The following is a 12,754-nucleotide window of genomic DNA, read 5'->3' as shown; positions in this document are numbered from 1 at the left end:
GTTCCGCCACTCTGAGGAGGGCATCCTACTGCTCAAGGAGGACAAGTTCTGTAGGTGGGGTAAGGTCCACTGTCACCTGCGACTGGCGGGCCGCCGGTGATTTATGCCTGCGGCATCGCCGCGGCCCACGACTGCGTGGCGCCGCAGAGGGCCCCGGCATCCGTCGGGGTGCCGTATCCACGCCGCCATCCAGCCAGGTCTCAACCTCTTCTGAGCTGGTGAAGAAATGTGTTTTGTCCTGCGCCACCACCCTCAATCTGGCAGGGAAAAGAAGGGAATATTTAAGGCCAAGGTGATGCAGCCTTTGTTTCACAGCGAGGAAGGAGTGCCGCTGGCGCTGCACCAGGACTGTGTAGTCGGGGGAAAAACATTATCTTGGCGTTGTCGATTTGGACATCCTTGAGCCTCCGGGTTTCGCGTAGAATGGAATCGCAATTACGATAATTCAGGATCCGGAGGAGCAGCGGTCTGGGATTCGACCCCGTGGGGAGAGGCCTCGTCGGCACTCGGTTTAGCCCGCTCCACCACGAAGTGTGGCGACAGAGTGCCCTCTAGCAGCAGGGTCCTCAACCCGCCTTCCACGTGTATCGTAGGTTCCTTTCCTTCCCATTTTTCCGGCACACCCACAATTCTGATATGGTTTCTTCGTGCCCGCCCTTCCGCATCCTCCGCACGATCTTCCAAAAATTCAACCCTGTTCAGGAGATATCGTACCTACTTATCAGTCTGGGTGACCCGGGGTTCAAGATCCGCCATTGTGCCTTCCAAAGACGACGTGCGTTCCGCCAGTTTCTCATGGTCTGCGAGGAGATGGGTAAGGTCAATGGCGACGCTGTCTATTTTGGTCTCCAGAGTGGTACAGGTGAGTTAGAGCGATTCTTCCAGCCATTCCATGGCGGCTAACATGGTGTCAAGCTTCGTCGCCACGTGGTCGCCGTCCGTCGGTTTCGGAAACTTATCCATCTTCCCCCTCGGTGGCGCGCCTCCGGTGCCAGTTCGTGTTTTTACACCCCCAGACACGGGCAGAGCGACAGATGAAGGAGCCTGTGCTCTCTGCGACAACCACCAAAAGCAGGAAACGTCCCGTCTGATGAACCAAGCAGCGTCGGCCCAGAGGCGCAGCAGCACAGGAGGGCCTCGGGGAGAGGCGGCGTCTCTGATGCAGCTGCTTCACCTCCCCTCTAGCGTAGAAGTGTCATTATCGCTGTGTCCAGGCCCGGCCGTGACCTCAGGCGCCGTCCACAGCAGCTGAGGCGCGTCTCAGGTCAGAGGCAATCATCCGGCGCAGCCACCGATCAGGCAGGTGGTTATCGCGTCATGCAGGGCTCCCACAGGCACAACTCGGCGCAGGGCCCACCATTCAGTAGCCCCTCCCTGTTACTGCCAACAGGGTATATGTCAGGGCAGTGCCTTATACAAAGTCATAGTCTTCGTAAGCTGCTGGGGTTTTCTTGCGGGCAGGGACAGAGGGGGGCAGCCCACTCCGGGGTCCAGGGCCAGAGGCAGGCCCCACCACATCCTGACTTGCCATCCGGCACACTATCCTGAGCCCCGTCCCTACCATCTGGTGGGGGACCCGCTCCTGAGCCACTGGGCGAAAATCCGAACGATTTGGGCGCTCGGCCGACTTAAATTCATTGTCTGGAACTTTTGGGGCCTATTGGGTGCGCCCCCGGGACCCAGCGAGTGGCACTGCCCGCTTTGAAGTTCAACAACAACAACAGCGAGAGGGACCGAAAGTGTGCGGTGACACCCGTCCCGTGGAAGTCGCGTCCCACTTGAGTGGCTCTCGGACCCCCATCTCAAGCCTATTGACTCTGCACACCTACGCCACTACGGAACAACCTGTGGCTGCGCCGATTGCCCTTGCGAAATAAGGGTTTATCCGGCTGGCGGAGTTGGTGGTCGCACAGAAGCTGAAAATGGAGGCGAGGGGGGATCCCGAGAAGCTACCTCCAAAAACGCTGAGGAACACCAAACCGGTCCAGTCCAATAGATTGGAAAAGTACAGTTTCTCCAAAGGGTCCCCGGTGGACGAGTAACGCACGCAAGTGAGTAGCCATGATGATGGCCCGTCTGGGGCAGACCCGACATTGAAAGATGTGATGGCGGCGATCACCGGGATTCAGTCATCCCTTGGTAAGATGGACACCAAGTTGGACACTGTCCACATGAAGGTGGGCCTAATCCGAGCGGGCCTGACTAAAACCTCGTAAAAAGTCAAATCGCTCGAGATTAAAACATCGAGTCTCACGGACGATGTGTCGGACCTCCAGCGAGAGGTGAGGGAGTTGAAGGAGTCTCTGACCCAATTTGCTCGCAAGCTGGACGAGTATGAAGGACGGGCGAGGCGCAACAACGTCCGTATCCTTGGCATACCGGAGAGATCAGAGGGGCAGGCTTCAGATCTATTCTTGGAAGATCTCATCCTGAACCATCTAAAACCCAAGGGTCTCAGCAACTTTTTTACCATGGAGATGGCCCACAGAGTACCTGGCGGCCACCCTAAGACAGGGGCGCCCCCTCGCCCTATGATTGTCCGCATTTTGAACTTTCGGGACAGAGACACTATTCTACAGACTGCGAGATCCACTGGTCCCCTGGCTTATGAAAACGCGTCCCACCTTTTTTTCCCTGACTTCACCCAGGCAGTTCAGAAACAAAGGCAGGGTTTCATAAACGTCAAAAGAAGGCTGCGGGCCTCGGAACTCAAATACTCTATGTTGTTCCCTGCCCGCCTTCGAATAGAACGCGACGGCAAAGCCTAGTTTTTTGATCATCCAGACGCGGCATCGGACTGGTTGGACCGTATCCAGGGGCCTGGTACTGAAGGAGACACCCCGATGGACAACGAGGAACAATGATCTCGTGTTGGTCGTTGCAGTTGAACAGGGTGGCAAGGGAGCTGGTTTGATGGGGGAGATCTCTTAATCCCCGCTGACTTTGTTAATATTCTGGGTTTTTTTTTATTGGCACTGATGGGTGTTCGTATGTGGGTTGGGATGGGGTGGGATGGTGGTCTGTTATAAGGTCCTCCTCCGTTTTCTAGGTTTAGATATTGTAGTTAGTTATGGGGCGACAGGCACACTGCTCTTTGGGGATGTGCACACGTTGCGTGCAGGTTGGGTGGTTGGGTTGTGGGGACTTTTGTTCGTTGATTTGTGTTTTGTTTATGAAATATGCTTGCAATGGATGTCGCGTAATGCTTTAGAATTTTCCGGAGACGAATATGGCGTCAGTTAGACGGGGTTTGGGTGTGTCGGTCCTCAGTTGGAATGTGAACGGCCTGGGAGATAAGATCAAACGTGAAATGGTTGGACAGGTGATCAGGCGCCGGTTGCCAGATGTAGTCTTACTCCAAGAGACTCATCTCATGGGAAAGAGATGTATGGCGCTACACAGAGGTGGGTATAAATTGGTTACCCACGCCGGTTACACCTCAGGCTCTAGAGGGGTGGGGATACTGGTTAAGAATTTATTTCCGCTCACCATACGGGCTACCTGGTCTGATAATCGCGGCCGGTATGTCGGTGTCTCTGGGCTGTGGGAGGGCAGAACAATCACGTTCCTTTCAGTTTATGTACCCCCCACATTGCAGACAGACCCTTTTCGTGACCTGAGTAGGATGTTCTTGTCGTTACCCATTGGCATCATGGTGATTGGGGGAGATTTTAATGCAGTCATGGACGGTGAACTAGATAGATACCCCTCCCGTGTGTTACCCCCCTCTAGTAGGTGGTTGTCGGAGTTTGTTACTGGTACGGGCATGGTGGATGGGATGGAGGCTTCGGCACCCTGTGGACTTGGAATACACGCACACATCCGCGGCACACCACTCTTTCTCTAGGATTGACTATCTTCTGTTGCTACGTCGCAGGCGTCATTTGTCCAGGAAGTGCGACATCTGGCCAGGGGAGTGTCTGATCACTCTCCGATATGGTTGCAGTTGAAAGTCGAACCTGACAATGTTGCTAGGGTTGCACCAATTAGTGCTTGGCGGTTGAGAGATCCCGCCACCAAAAAAGAGCTGGTACGTGTCACAGATAGCTACTTTAGCGAGAACTCGGGGACAGTCGAATCTGACTGCACTCTCTGGGAGGCCTACAAAACAGTGGTCAGGGGGGGAGGCCCTCTCCTTATTCTCTGGGCAGAAGAAGAAGAGCAGGGCGGAAATTGACAGGGTCGAGGCGGAGCTACTGGCAACGGAAAAGGAGGTCTCCACCACGGGGGACCCGGGCGGTGAACATCGCCTCAGTCTCCTTCGGGACGAGTTTAAACACCTAGCGCGAGAAGGGGCGAGGGAACAACACGCTAACACACAAAGCAGAATCTACGAAAATGGAGATAAGGCGGGGAAACTAATAGCGTGGCTAGAGAGGGGAGACTGGGGGTTGCGTCTGGTCCCGGAGCTGCAGGTTGCGGGCTCCGGGATCACGGCGGATCCGCAGCTCATAGTGGACGAGTTTGCCAGTTATTATGAGGAGTTTTACACCTCAGCGGGGCTGCACACGGTGGAAGAGAACGCGGAGGTCATCCAGGATATCCGAATGCCTGTTTTATCGGCCGAGGATCGAGAGTTTCTGGATTCCGATATCACAAACGACGAGGTCGCGATGGCCATCTGTGGGGTACGCTCCGGGAAAGCCTCGGGCCCAAATGGTATTCCTGTTGAACTCTATAAACTTCATGCTGACCGCATTGCTCCTTTCATAAAGGCCATGTATCTTGAGAGCAGGGAAAATGGCATGCTTCCCTATGACCAGCGTATAGCAAACATTGTTGTTATATATAAGGATGGTAAGCCGCGTCTGGAATGCTCCTCCTATCGCCCAATCTCTCTCCTAAATGCGGAGCCTAAAATTCTGGCCAAACTGCTCGCGAATCGGCTAGTGAAAATTAGAACTGCACTGGTACACCCGGATCAGTCCGGTTTTATGCCGCGCCGCAATACCGCCCTTAATCTTGGTAGACTCCATGGGGTGGTGGTAGGTTCGGCTCGCATTCATGAGCCAGCAGCGCTTTTGTCGTTGGACACCACTATGGCGTTTGACAGAGTGGAATGGTCTTATTTATTTGCGGTGTTGGAGAAATTCGGGTTCGGCCCGGAATTCATACGATGGATCTGTCTCCTGTATTCAGCGCCACTGGCTCGGGTAGTGGTCAGCAACCACAAGTCCCGTGACTTTCAGCTTGGGAGGGGCACAAGGCAAGGATGTCCCCTCTCGCCATTACTATTTGCTCTGGCTCTGGAGACGCTTGCGGCCTGGGTACGTTGGGATAGATCGATCAAAGGGTTACGCTGGACTTCGGAGTGGGAGGACAAAATTTCGTTATACGCGGACGATATCTTGATGTATTTGACCTCCCCCGACAGTCCCTCATTGTCTTCATGGATATCTTGGCGATATACAGTAGATATTCGGGGTTCGCCATCAATTGGAGGAAGTCGGTCCTATTTGTGTTGAGCGGCGACCCCCCTAGAGTGCCAGAAACCTGCCCGGTAAGGGTGGAGCAGGTGGGCTTTCGCTATCTTGGTATCTACATCTCCCGGGACCCTAAACAGCGTTTTAATGCTAACCTGGTTCCTGCCTTGGCCAGACTCCGCCGAGATATCGCAAAATGGAAGGAACTGCCACTCTCCCTACTGGGTCGTGCGGTTCTGTTTAAAATGATGGCGCTACTGCGGTTCTTATACGCTTTACAGAATTTCTTTGATCCCGTGCCTTCCTCTTATTTTAATGAAATAGAATCGCTACAGCGTCAGCTTCTTTGGGCCGGGAGGCCGCGGATTGCGTTATCTAAACTAATGTTACCCTGGTATGACGGTGGGATTGGACTACCCAGCATCAGGAAATACTACTGGGCTTCCCAACTGGCTCCCATCAATCACGCGATCTATGGCTCCCCGGCCGACCCCGGGTTTGCAATGGATCGAGCCCAGTTGCCAGGGGGCGAGTACACCCGGATACTGTATGCCAAGCGAGGTAGGTTCCCTTTGATGGGTCCCGTGTCGGCTTCGGCACGGGCGTCGCATGATGCCAACCGTGCTCTCTAATGGGAGGGTAGGATAACTATGGCCACCCCACTATGGAACTCCGAAGCCCTGGGCAGCCTGTGGAAGTCGAAGGGTTTCGATCGTTGGGACCTAATCGTATCTCCCAGAATAAAGAAATATGGGGCAAGAAGGAGATATTGACCTTCGAGGAATTGCAGGCCAGACACCATCTGAATGAGAGTGAGCGATTCCGATATCTGCAAATTAAACATGTCCTAGTGGCAACTGTCCCTCGCGATGTGACACCGCCGGAGGCCTCCCCGCTGGAAGATCGAATCCTGGATGGGTATCTCCCCACCAGAGGTTTACAAAAAGTTGGTCAACCATGCAGAAGATCCCCTGGTGAGAGTCCGTGAGCAATGGCTGGTGGATGGTTTGATTTTGGACGATGAGAATTGGGTGGAGGCTGTGTCCTCCTCTCGAAGTGGCGATCTCAATGAGACTTGGGTTGGTCCAACTTAAGATTCTCCACCGGTCCTACACCACTGGCCCGGGTTTGTGCCGAATGGGGCTCGCCACAGATGCAAACTGTCGACGGGGTTGTGGTATGTTGGGTACCTTCATGCACATACTGTGGGAGTGCCCAGATATCCGCAAATACTGGACCAAGATTCACGAGAAAATGAGCGAGGTGTGGGGTGTGCAGGTTGCATTGGAGGCACGCCGCTGTCTGCTGAATGTATGGGAGCCTTCCGACCTTTCGATTCATGGCAGGCTTTGGGTAACACTTGCCTGTATGATTGCCAAGCGAAACATCGCTCAACTATGGCGGGCCGGTCGAGCACCCCGGGTTCGGAAATGGATGGATGACCTTGACTGGTGTATGTTTCGGGAGAGAGCTGTGTATGTGGCCAGGGGGCGACCCCGCAAATGGGGAAAGATATGGGATGCCTGGAATGCATACCGAGGAGATATTTGCACACCGCCAGAACCCGATTCAGTAAATGAGGACACTGAGGCACCATGAACCCAATTGTGATACTCCTACATGATTCTGAATTGCTGGAACTCTGATTTGACGAAACTGTATTGCAGATGTCCGTTGCACGATGGTCTTGTTTGTTGTAATTGTCTATTATTTTCAATAAAAACAATAATAAAAAAATAAAAAACAATACACCTATATTTCTTTATCTGGTTTCAGTAAAGGGCAGTGTCTGCTGTTAACATGGTGTCTTTCCTCTGACAAATGTTTGATTCAGTAACATACTTTTTAGATTCTATAATATTGCCTCTATCTTGTTGATTGAAGCCAGTTTTGAATCATTACAGGATTAGGAATCTCAAGGCTTTTTATTAACTCTCTATTCGCCTGACACCATTATTAAGTAGAGTTATTAATTTATGTACTGGGTGGGAAGGTAAAGGGGACGCTTCTAAATGTTGTGGTGACCGAGGGCAAAAGGTTTCTCCATGGACAAAAAAATGTTTGTTTGCTAAGCGGACTGCCTTTCCACACTCGTGGACGCAACAGCCACTAAACGTATCGCGATTCACTAAGGAGTTTGCCTGTAATGCCCAAATTTGTGCAGCTTTCCAGCCGCACAATGGCAGAGTTTTGAGAATAGACGAAAATCGTGAATCTGTGCTTGTGAGGACTATTACTTATATGAGTGCAGATTTACTATCCCGGTGGTCCCAAAATGTACATTCCTTGTACCTGTTATTTCTGCACTCTGATTTCCTATTATCCGCACCACTTTGTGTAATTGCCGAGTTGTCAAAATTATTTTGATTATTGATTACGTGTATGTAAGTGACCATGTTCTAAAAGTTTGCTCTGTTGTTTTAAGTGCAGCTCCTGATTTTTTCTTGGCACTATGGACAGTGAGGTGCTGCGAGATGGGAGGATTGTGGACCTGATCGATGACGCTTGGCGGGAGGATAAACTTCCCTACGAGGATGTTGCCATTCCGGTGAATGAACTGCCAGAGCCAGAACAGGACAGTGATGGCACCACTGAGTCTGTCAAGGAACAGGAGACCAAGTGGACAGATCTAGCATTGCAGTACCTGCACGAAAATATCCCACCGGCAGGGAGCTAGTGATAACACACATGCTTGTCTTTACTGTAAATACTGCAACCTTAGTGGCATCAGCCTGTGATACTGGGAGAAATTGGTAGAAACCCAATATAAAATGGTCTCATGTGATGGGGCAAGTTTGATAAAGTGTTAAGACTACTTTAGCCTTTTTTCTGTCATTTATCTTTTTTTCATTATAAGTTTTTGTTACCTACCATGTGGCAGTTGCCGAATTGAGTTGTGTTCTCACTCTAGTGTGAATGCTTGGATTTCTGATTCAATATACAAGTCAGACTTTGTTTTACGTAGTTGAGTTCCACAACCCTAGATATACATGATGCGAATGATGGTCTTCATGGAGGTTAGTCTTCAGCATGTATGTTAATTAAAGTTTCCTCATACTTTAATTATATAAAGGGGTAGCTCACAATGCACAGTCGAAATGATGCTATCTGAGCAGATAACAGAGCAAGAGATATAAATGTGTCTTTCAGTGAGGAGGCCAAAGGTGCCAGAGAGAGGCTGACCTGCCTATAATCTGTATGTTCTGCCAATGTCTTTCTAGTTATACATCATCATTCACTAGGATGATGATGGTAGGGTGTTGTTTTGCATCCTTCTCCTCTCTGCGCCGGTCTTCTTGGAGAAGAAGCTACATACTTTAATATCTGATGGATTTTTGAACAGCAATTTTCCCAACTAACAGGTGCCTGCTCAGCAGCCCCTATTATGAATTTCTTGGGCAGTGTAGTGTGTACCACAGACCCACCTTGGAATGGCAGCCATTTTAGCGGGTTTACTGTACTATTCCACATACCAATTGCCATTTTAAAATGGTAAGTAAAAAAAACATCTTGGGTGTTGCCTACAGTAGTTTTTGTCACCATTCCACATATACATACAGATACATAGAAAAAAAGTTTTTTTTGGGCAGCCCTGTTTAGTCATTGGCTTTGTGCATGCTTTTTAACCCATTGATTAAGGCTACAGTGGACTGGTGCAGGGGTGTATCTGACTCCATAGACCCCTCCCTGGCTGCTGCTGCTTTCTTCATTGTTTCACTGAAGGAAAACGTTGACCAGAAAAGTGACGAGAGGCCTCATTTAAAGTCTTACGGGCAGTCCGCGGGCCTGCCATCACAGTGAGACTATGGCCTCTGCTTTCCTAGCAGAAGACCGCCTGAAGATTCAGAGCTCCTCACCTGTCTGGCCGGGATCTCTGCTCCTTCACTGGAGTTGCTGCTCCACTTAAAGCACTGCCTTTGCTAAGCAGGTGCCCACCAGCAAAATATTTCTGCAAGAGCAAATTCCCAAAAGCCGGAGTTTGGTCTTGCAGGGCAAAATGACAGTGGTCCGACATGCTTGGAGCTTTCTCCCTACTTGGGACTACCATGTGAGATATGATGGTCCTGGGTAGGTAAAACAAGTGATAGTTTCCCTGCCTAAATAGGTGCTATGTATTGCACATGATAAATTATGAACCCCGCAGAGTCAGATTTCAGTGGATGAAATAAATAGCATCTATTTCCCCAACCAACATATACTCAGGGCCTAAGTCTCTTTTGGCTATAACCAGTCTTTGCTCACCAGGTCCGGCCACATGGCAAAGTTTGATTGGCTAAAGGAAAGATCTTGTTCTGGGGAGTGTGACAACTTTGACATATGTTGATGAAGGGGCTTTTTATGTTAATGAACAAGCACTAGTAAAGCTAAAAAAAAATGTGGTTAGATCAAAGTATTTGATAATAGTTTGAGAATTTTCTGTGTGTTGCCCTGCCTTTTCTAGAAAGAAAATACCACAATGAAGCAAGTTATTGTACTACAGCAATATGAAAGCATGGCGTTTTGATTCTCAGCCGGACAAACTGCATTAGCATAGTGCCTCAAAGGAGAGTGTTATAAAAAGGAGTCACAAGCTTAGATTTACATTGTAAGTTTTGAATTTAAAAAGGCTTTCATAGCAAACTATCTTAGTAATTTTGACTAAGGACTATTAGTTTTGTTACAACCTTAAGGAAGCCTATGTTTGTATATGTCTTTACTTTTTAAACAAAGAAATCTGCAGCAAAATGAAAAAAATGAATGTGCAAAGGGACATAGGCATGGATGCATCAAGCTAAAAACCAGTCGCAGACGGGCAGATTCTCATAATCTGCCCCTTTGCGACCGGTATTTTTGCATTTGGGATGCATCATCCCAAATGCAAAAATCGCAATTTAAGAAATCGCAAAATTGTGATTGCATTTAAGGAATCTCAAATTGAGATTCCTTAAATGCAATGCATTAAAGTAAAAAAAATAGCGATTTCGCTAATAGAGGGAGCAAATTACCATGAAGTTGAACTTTATGGTAATTTGCAAAAACTTTGAATAATGCATTAAAGTGCATTTTTCAAAGCTTCATTTTACACACAAACATGCCCTTAGGGCATGTGTGTGTGCAATATGTACCCATAGGCAGATTTCAGGGGTGCAACAGGGTGTCCTTTTGACACCTTGGCACCCTTGAAATTGCAATCTCAATTTGCGATTCTCTAATTGAGAATCGCACATTGAGAAAGTCTTCCCATTCATTCCTATGGGCCTCGAGGCCCATAGGAATGAATGGGGAGGTATTCCTTAATTGCGACTCGCAATTAAGGAATTTTAAGAAATCGCAATTTTTTTAGCGAGTTCTTCATGCATAGCCTTTTGCTATTCCTTATTAGCGAATCCTTATTTTTCGCGAATAAGGAATCGCAAAATGGATGCTTGATGAATCTATAGGTTAGTGAATAGCTCAGTGTGTTTATAACAGGCTAAGGCTCCCAAACAGCAAGCACTTCCTAAACAAAAGAGACATAAATCAGTTATTAAAATGTCATTGTGTCAGTAAAATAAGTTAAAAGGAGAACACACGCTCAATCATTAATCATCTGATGTCTCATAAAAAGAATACATGATTCTCGATCACCAAAACTAATCCTAGTGGGAAAACAAACGGGATAATATAACCAGCCACAAAATGCCACAGCAATGATGAAAGGCCAGTCCAAACAAAGCAAGAAACATGAAGCCAGTAACTTAAGGGGGCTGACACCCAAAGCCACTCTCCATGCTACTTCTAATTTTACGTTCTTTTGAAGAACTGGTGACATGAAGTCTTTCTTATACAAGGACTTCAAAAGCTGTAACCAAAAAAAATAGAAAAGCGCCATGACAACACTCCCAGTACCTGGAGTTCATGTGAACGTTGAGCTACAAAGGCAGACTCTTAAGTGGTTAAGTTTTCAAGAAATTTGTCACCACGACTCCCTCCTCGGTTCAAGATAGGAGAAGAGCATGGCCAATACTGTCAGATTCCATCAAGAGATCCAGCGACATGAACATTTCTGCTTAGCTCTCATATAAAACATCCAGTATGATGAGCTGAATATGAAATAGAAAACGTCAAATACCTTAACCACATCGCTGTGGCGGCTATTCCGCCGCAGCGCTAAAAGGGCGGGGCGGCCGCACGGCGGTGACAGAACCGCTCCGTCACCAGCCGCGGTTGGGCTGTGCTCGTGACGGAGTGGTTCCGTCATGGCCCCGCCCGCCTAATAGAACGCGCTGCGCAGGTGCGGCGGCCGGGCCATGACGGAACCGCTCCGTCATCAGCACAGCCCAACCGCAGCTGATGACGGAGCGGTTCCGTCATCAGCATCGAAGTAGTTAACAAATCCTTTCATCATGACATAGCAATAAGGGATGGGTTTCCCAAGGGTGGGGGGGGGCACTAGGGGTATAAGTATAAAACCTCCTCATTTGTCGATACTCCATTGCGATTTTATCTGTTTCGACTTCCGTTGGGAGATAATGCAGAAGCTGTTTGTCGCCCACAAAAGCAGGTTAAAATCAGATTGGGCCTCGCCGGTGGGATGGCATTAAAGGTTGCAACGAAAAATCCATCATGGCTTTAATACAATTTCTGTCCTGGAATGTCATTGGCCTACGCACGAAGAACAGAGGAGCTCGAATTTTACAGTATTTAAAATATTCTCCGGCGCAGGTCATTGCCATCCAGGAATCACATCTATTAAAGGCAGAGTTATCTGAAATCTTAAAAAAACAGAAGTGGGTGGATGCCTTTCTTTGTACTGACCAATCAGCTAATATAAGAGGGGTGACGGTCCTATTAAAAAAACAAGCTAAGGCGCAAATATTGGAATGCCGGGAGGATTCTAGTGGAAGATGGCTTATATTAAAAACACTACTCTGGGATATGGCTATCACTTTGGTGGTCTATTACGGGCCTAACCAAGATGATCCCTCCTGTTTGGATATCATTAGTAACCATCTGATTGACTTCCCTGATCCTATTATCTGGGTAGGAGATTTTAATATCGTTCTAAATCCTGCATTAGATAAATCACCTAAGTCACGAGCAGCAGTTCCCTCTAAATCACGTCAAACTCTTTTGAGTATAATGAGCCAGATGGGTCTTTCAGATGTCTGGAAAGAGCGTGTAGGAGATCAACGGGGGTTTAGTTTATTAACCTAAAATATCATCACAAATCTAGGATTGATTATGCACTGTTTAGTTACACCTTAAGCGACCTGATAAAATACATAGATTATCTTCCTTCCCACTTGTCGGACCACTCTGCGCTAGTTTTTACCCTATCTCCTACACAGCAACAACAATTTAGATCAGAG

General features: G+C 48.6%; 1 protein-coding gene across 4 annotated transcripts in view; it reads left to right on the top strand.

The window, feature by feature from the left end:
- Window positions 1-8,238, top strand: part of ANAPC13 (anaphase promoting complex subunit 13) — a 35,807-nt gene extending 27,569 nt beyond the window's left edge. For 2 of the 4 annotated variants that reach the window (XM_086940062.1, XM_086940063.1), the window contains exon 2: window positions 7,854-8,238. In XM_086940062.1, the coding sequence (XP_086796188.1) occupies window positions 7,876-8,100 (225 nt within the window). In that variant the 5' untranslated portion in view covers window positions 7,854-7,875 and the 3' untranslated portion in view covers window positions 8,101-8,238. Of the gene's footprint in view, window positions 1-7,848 lie in introns of all 4 variants that reach the window. The other 2 variants (XM_086940064.1, XM_086940065.1) reach the window with 1 other exon arrangement.
- Window positions 8,239-12,754: the final 4,516 nt, after the last annotated feature.

Source organism: Lissotriton vulgaris, chromosome 10, assembly GCF_964263255.1.
Source record: "Lissotriton vulgaris chromosome 10, aLisVul1.2, whole genome shotgun sequence".
NCBI lineage: Eukaryota > Metazoa > Chordata > Amphibia > Caudata > Salamandridae > Lissotriton > Lissotriton vulgaris.
This window is presented reverse-complemented; position numbering and strand designations above follow the sequence as displayed.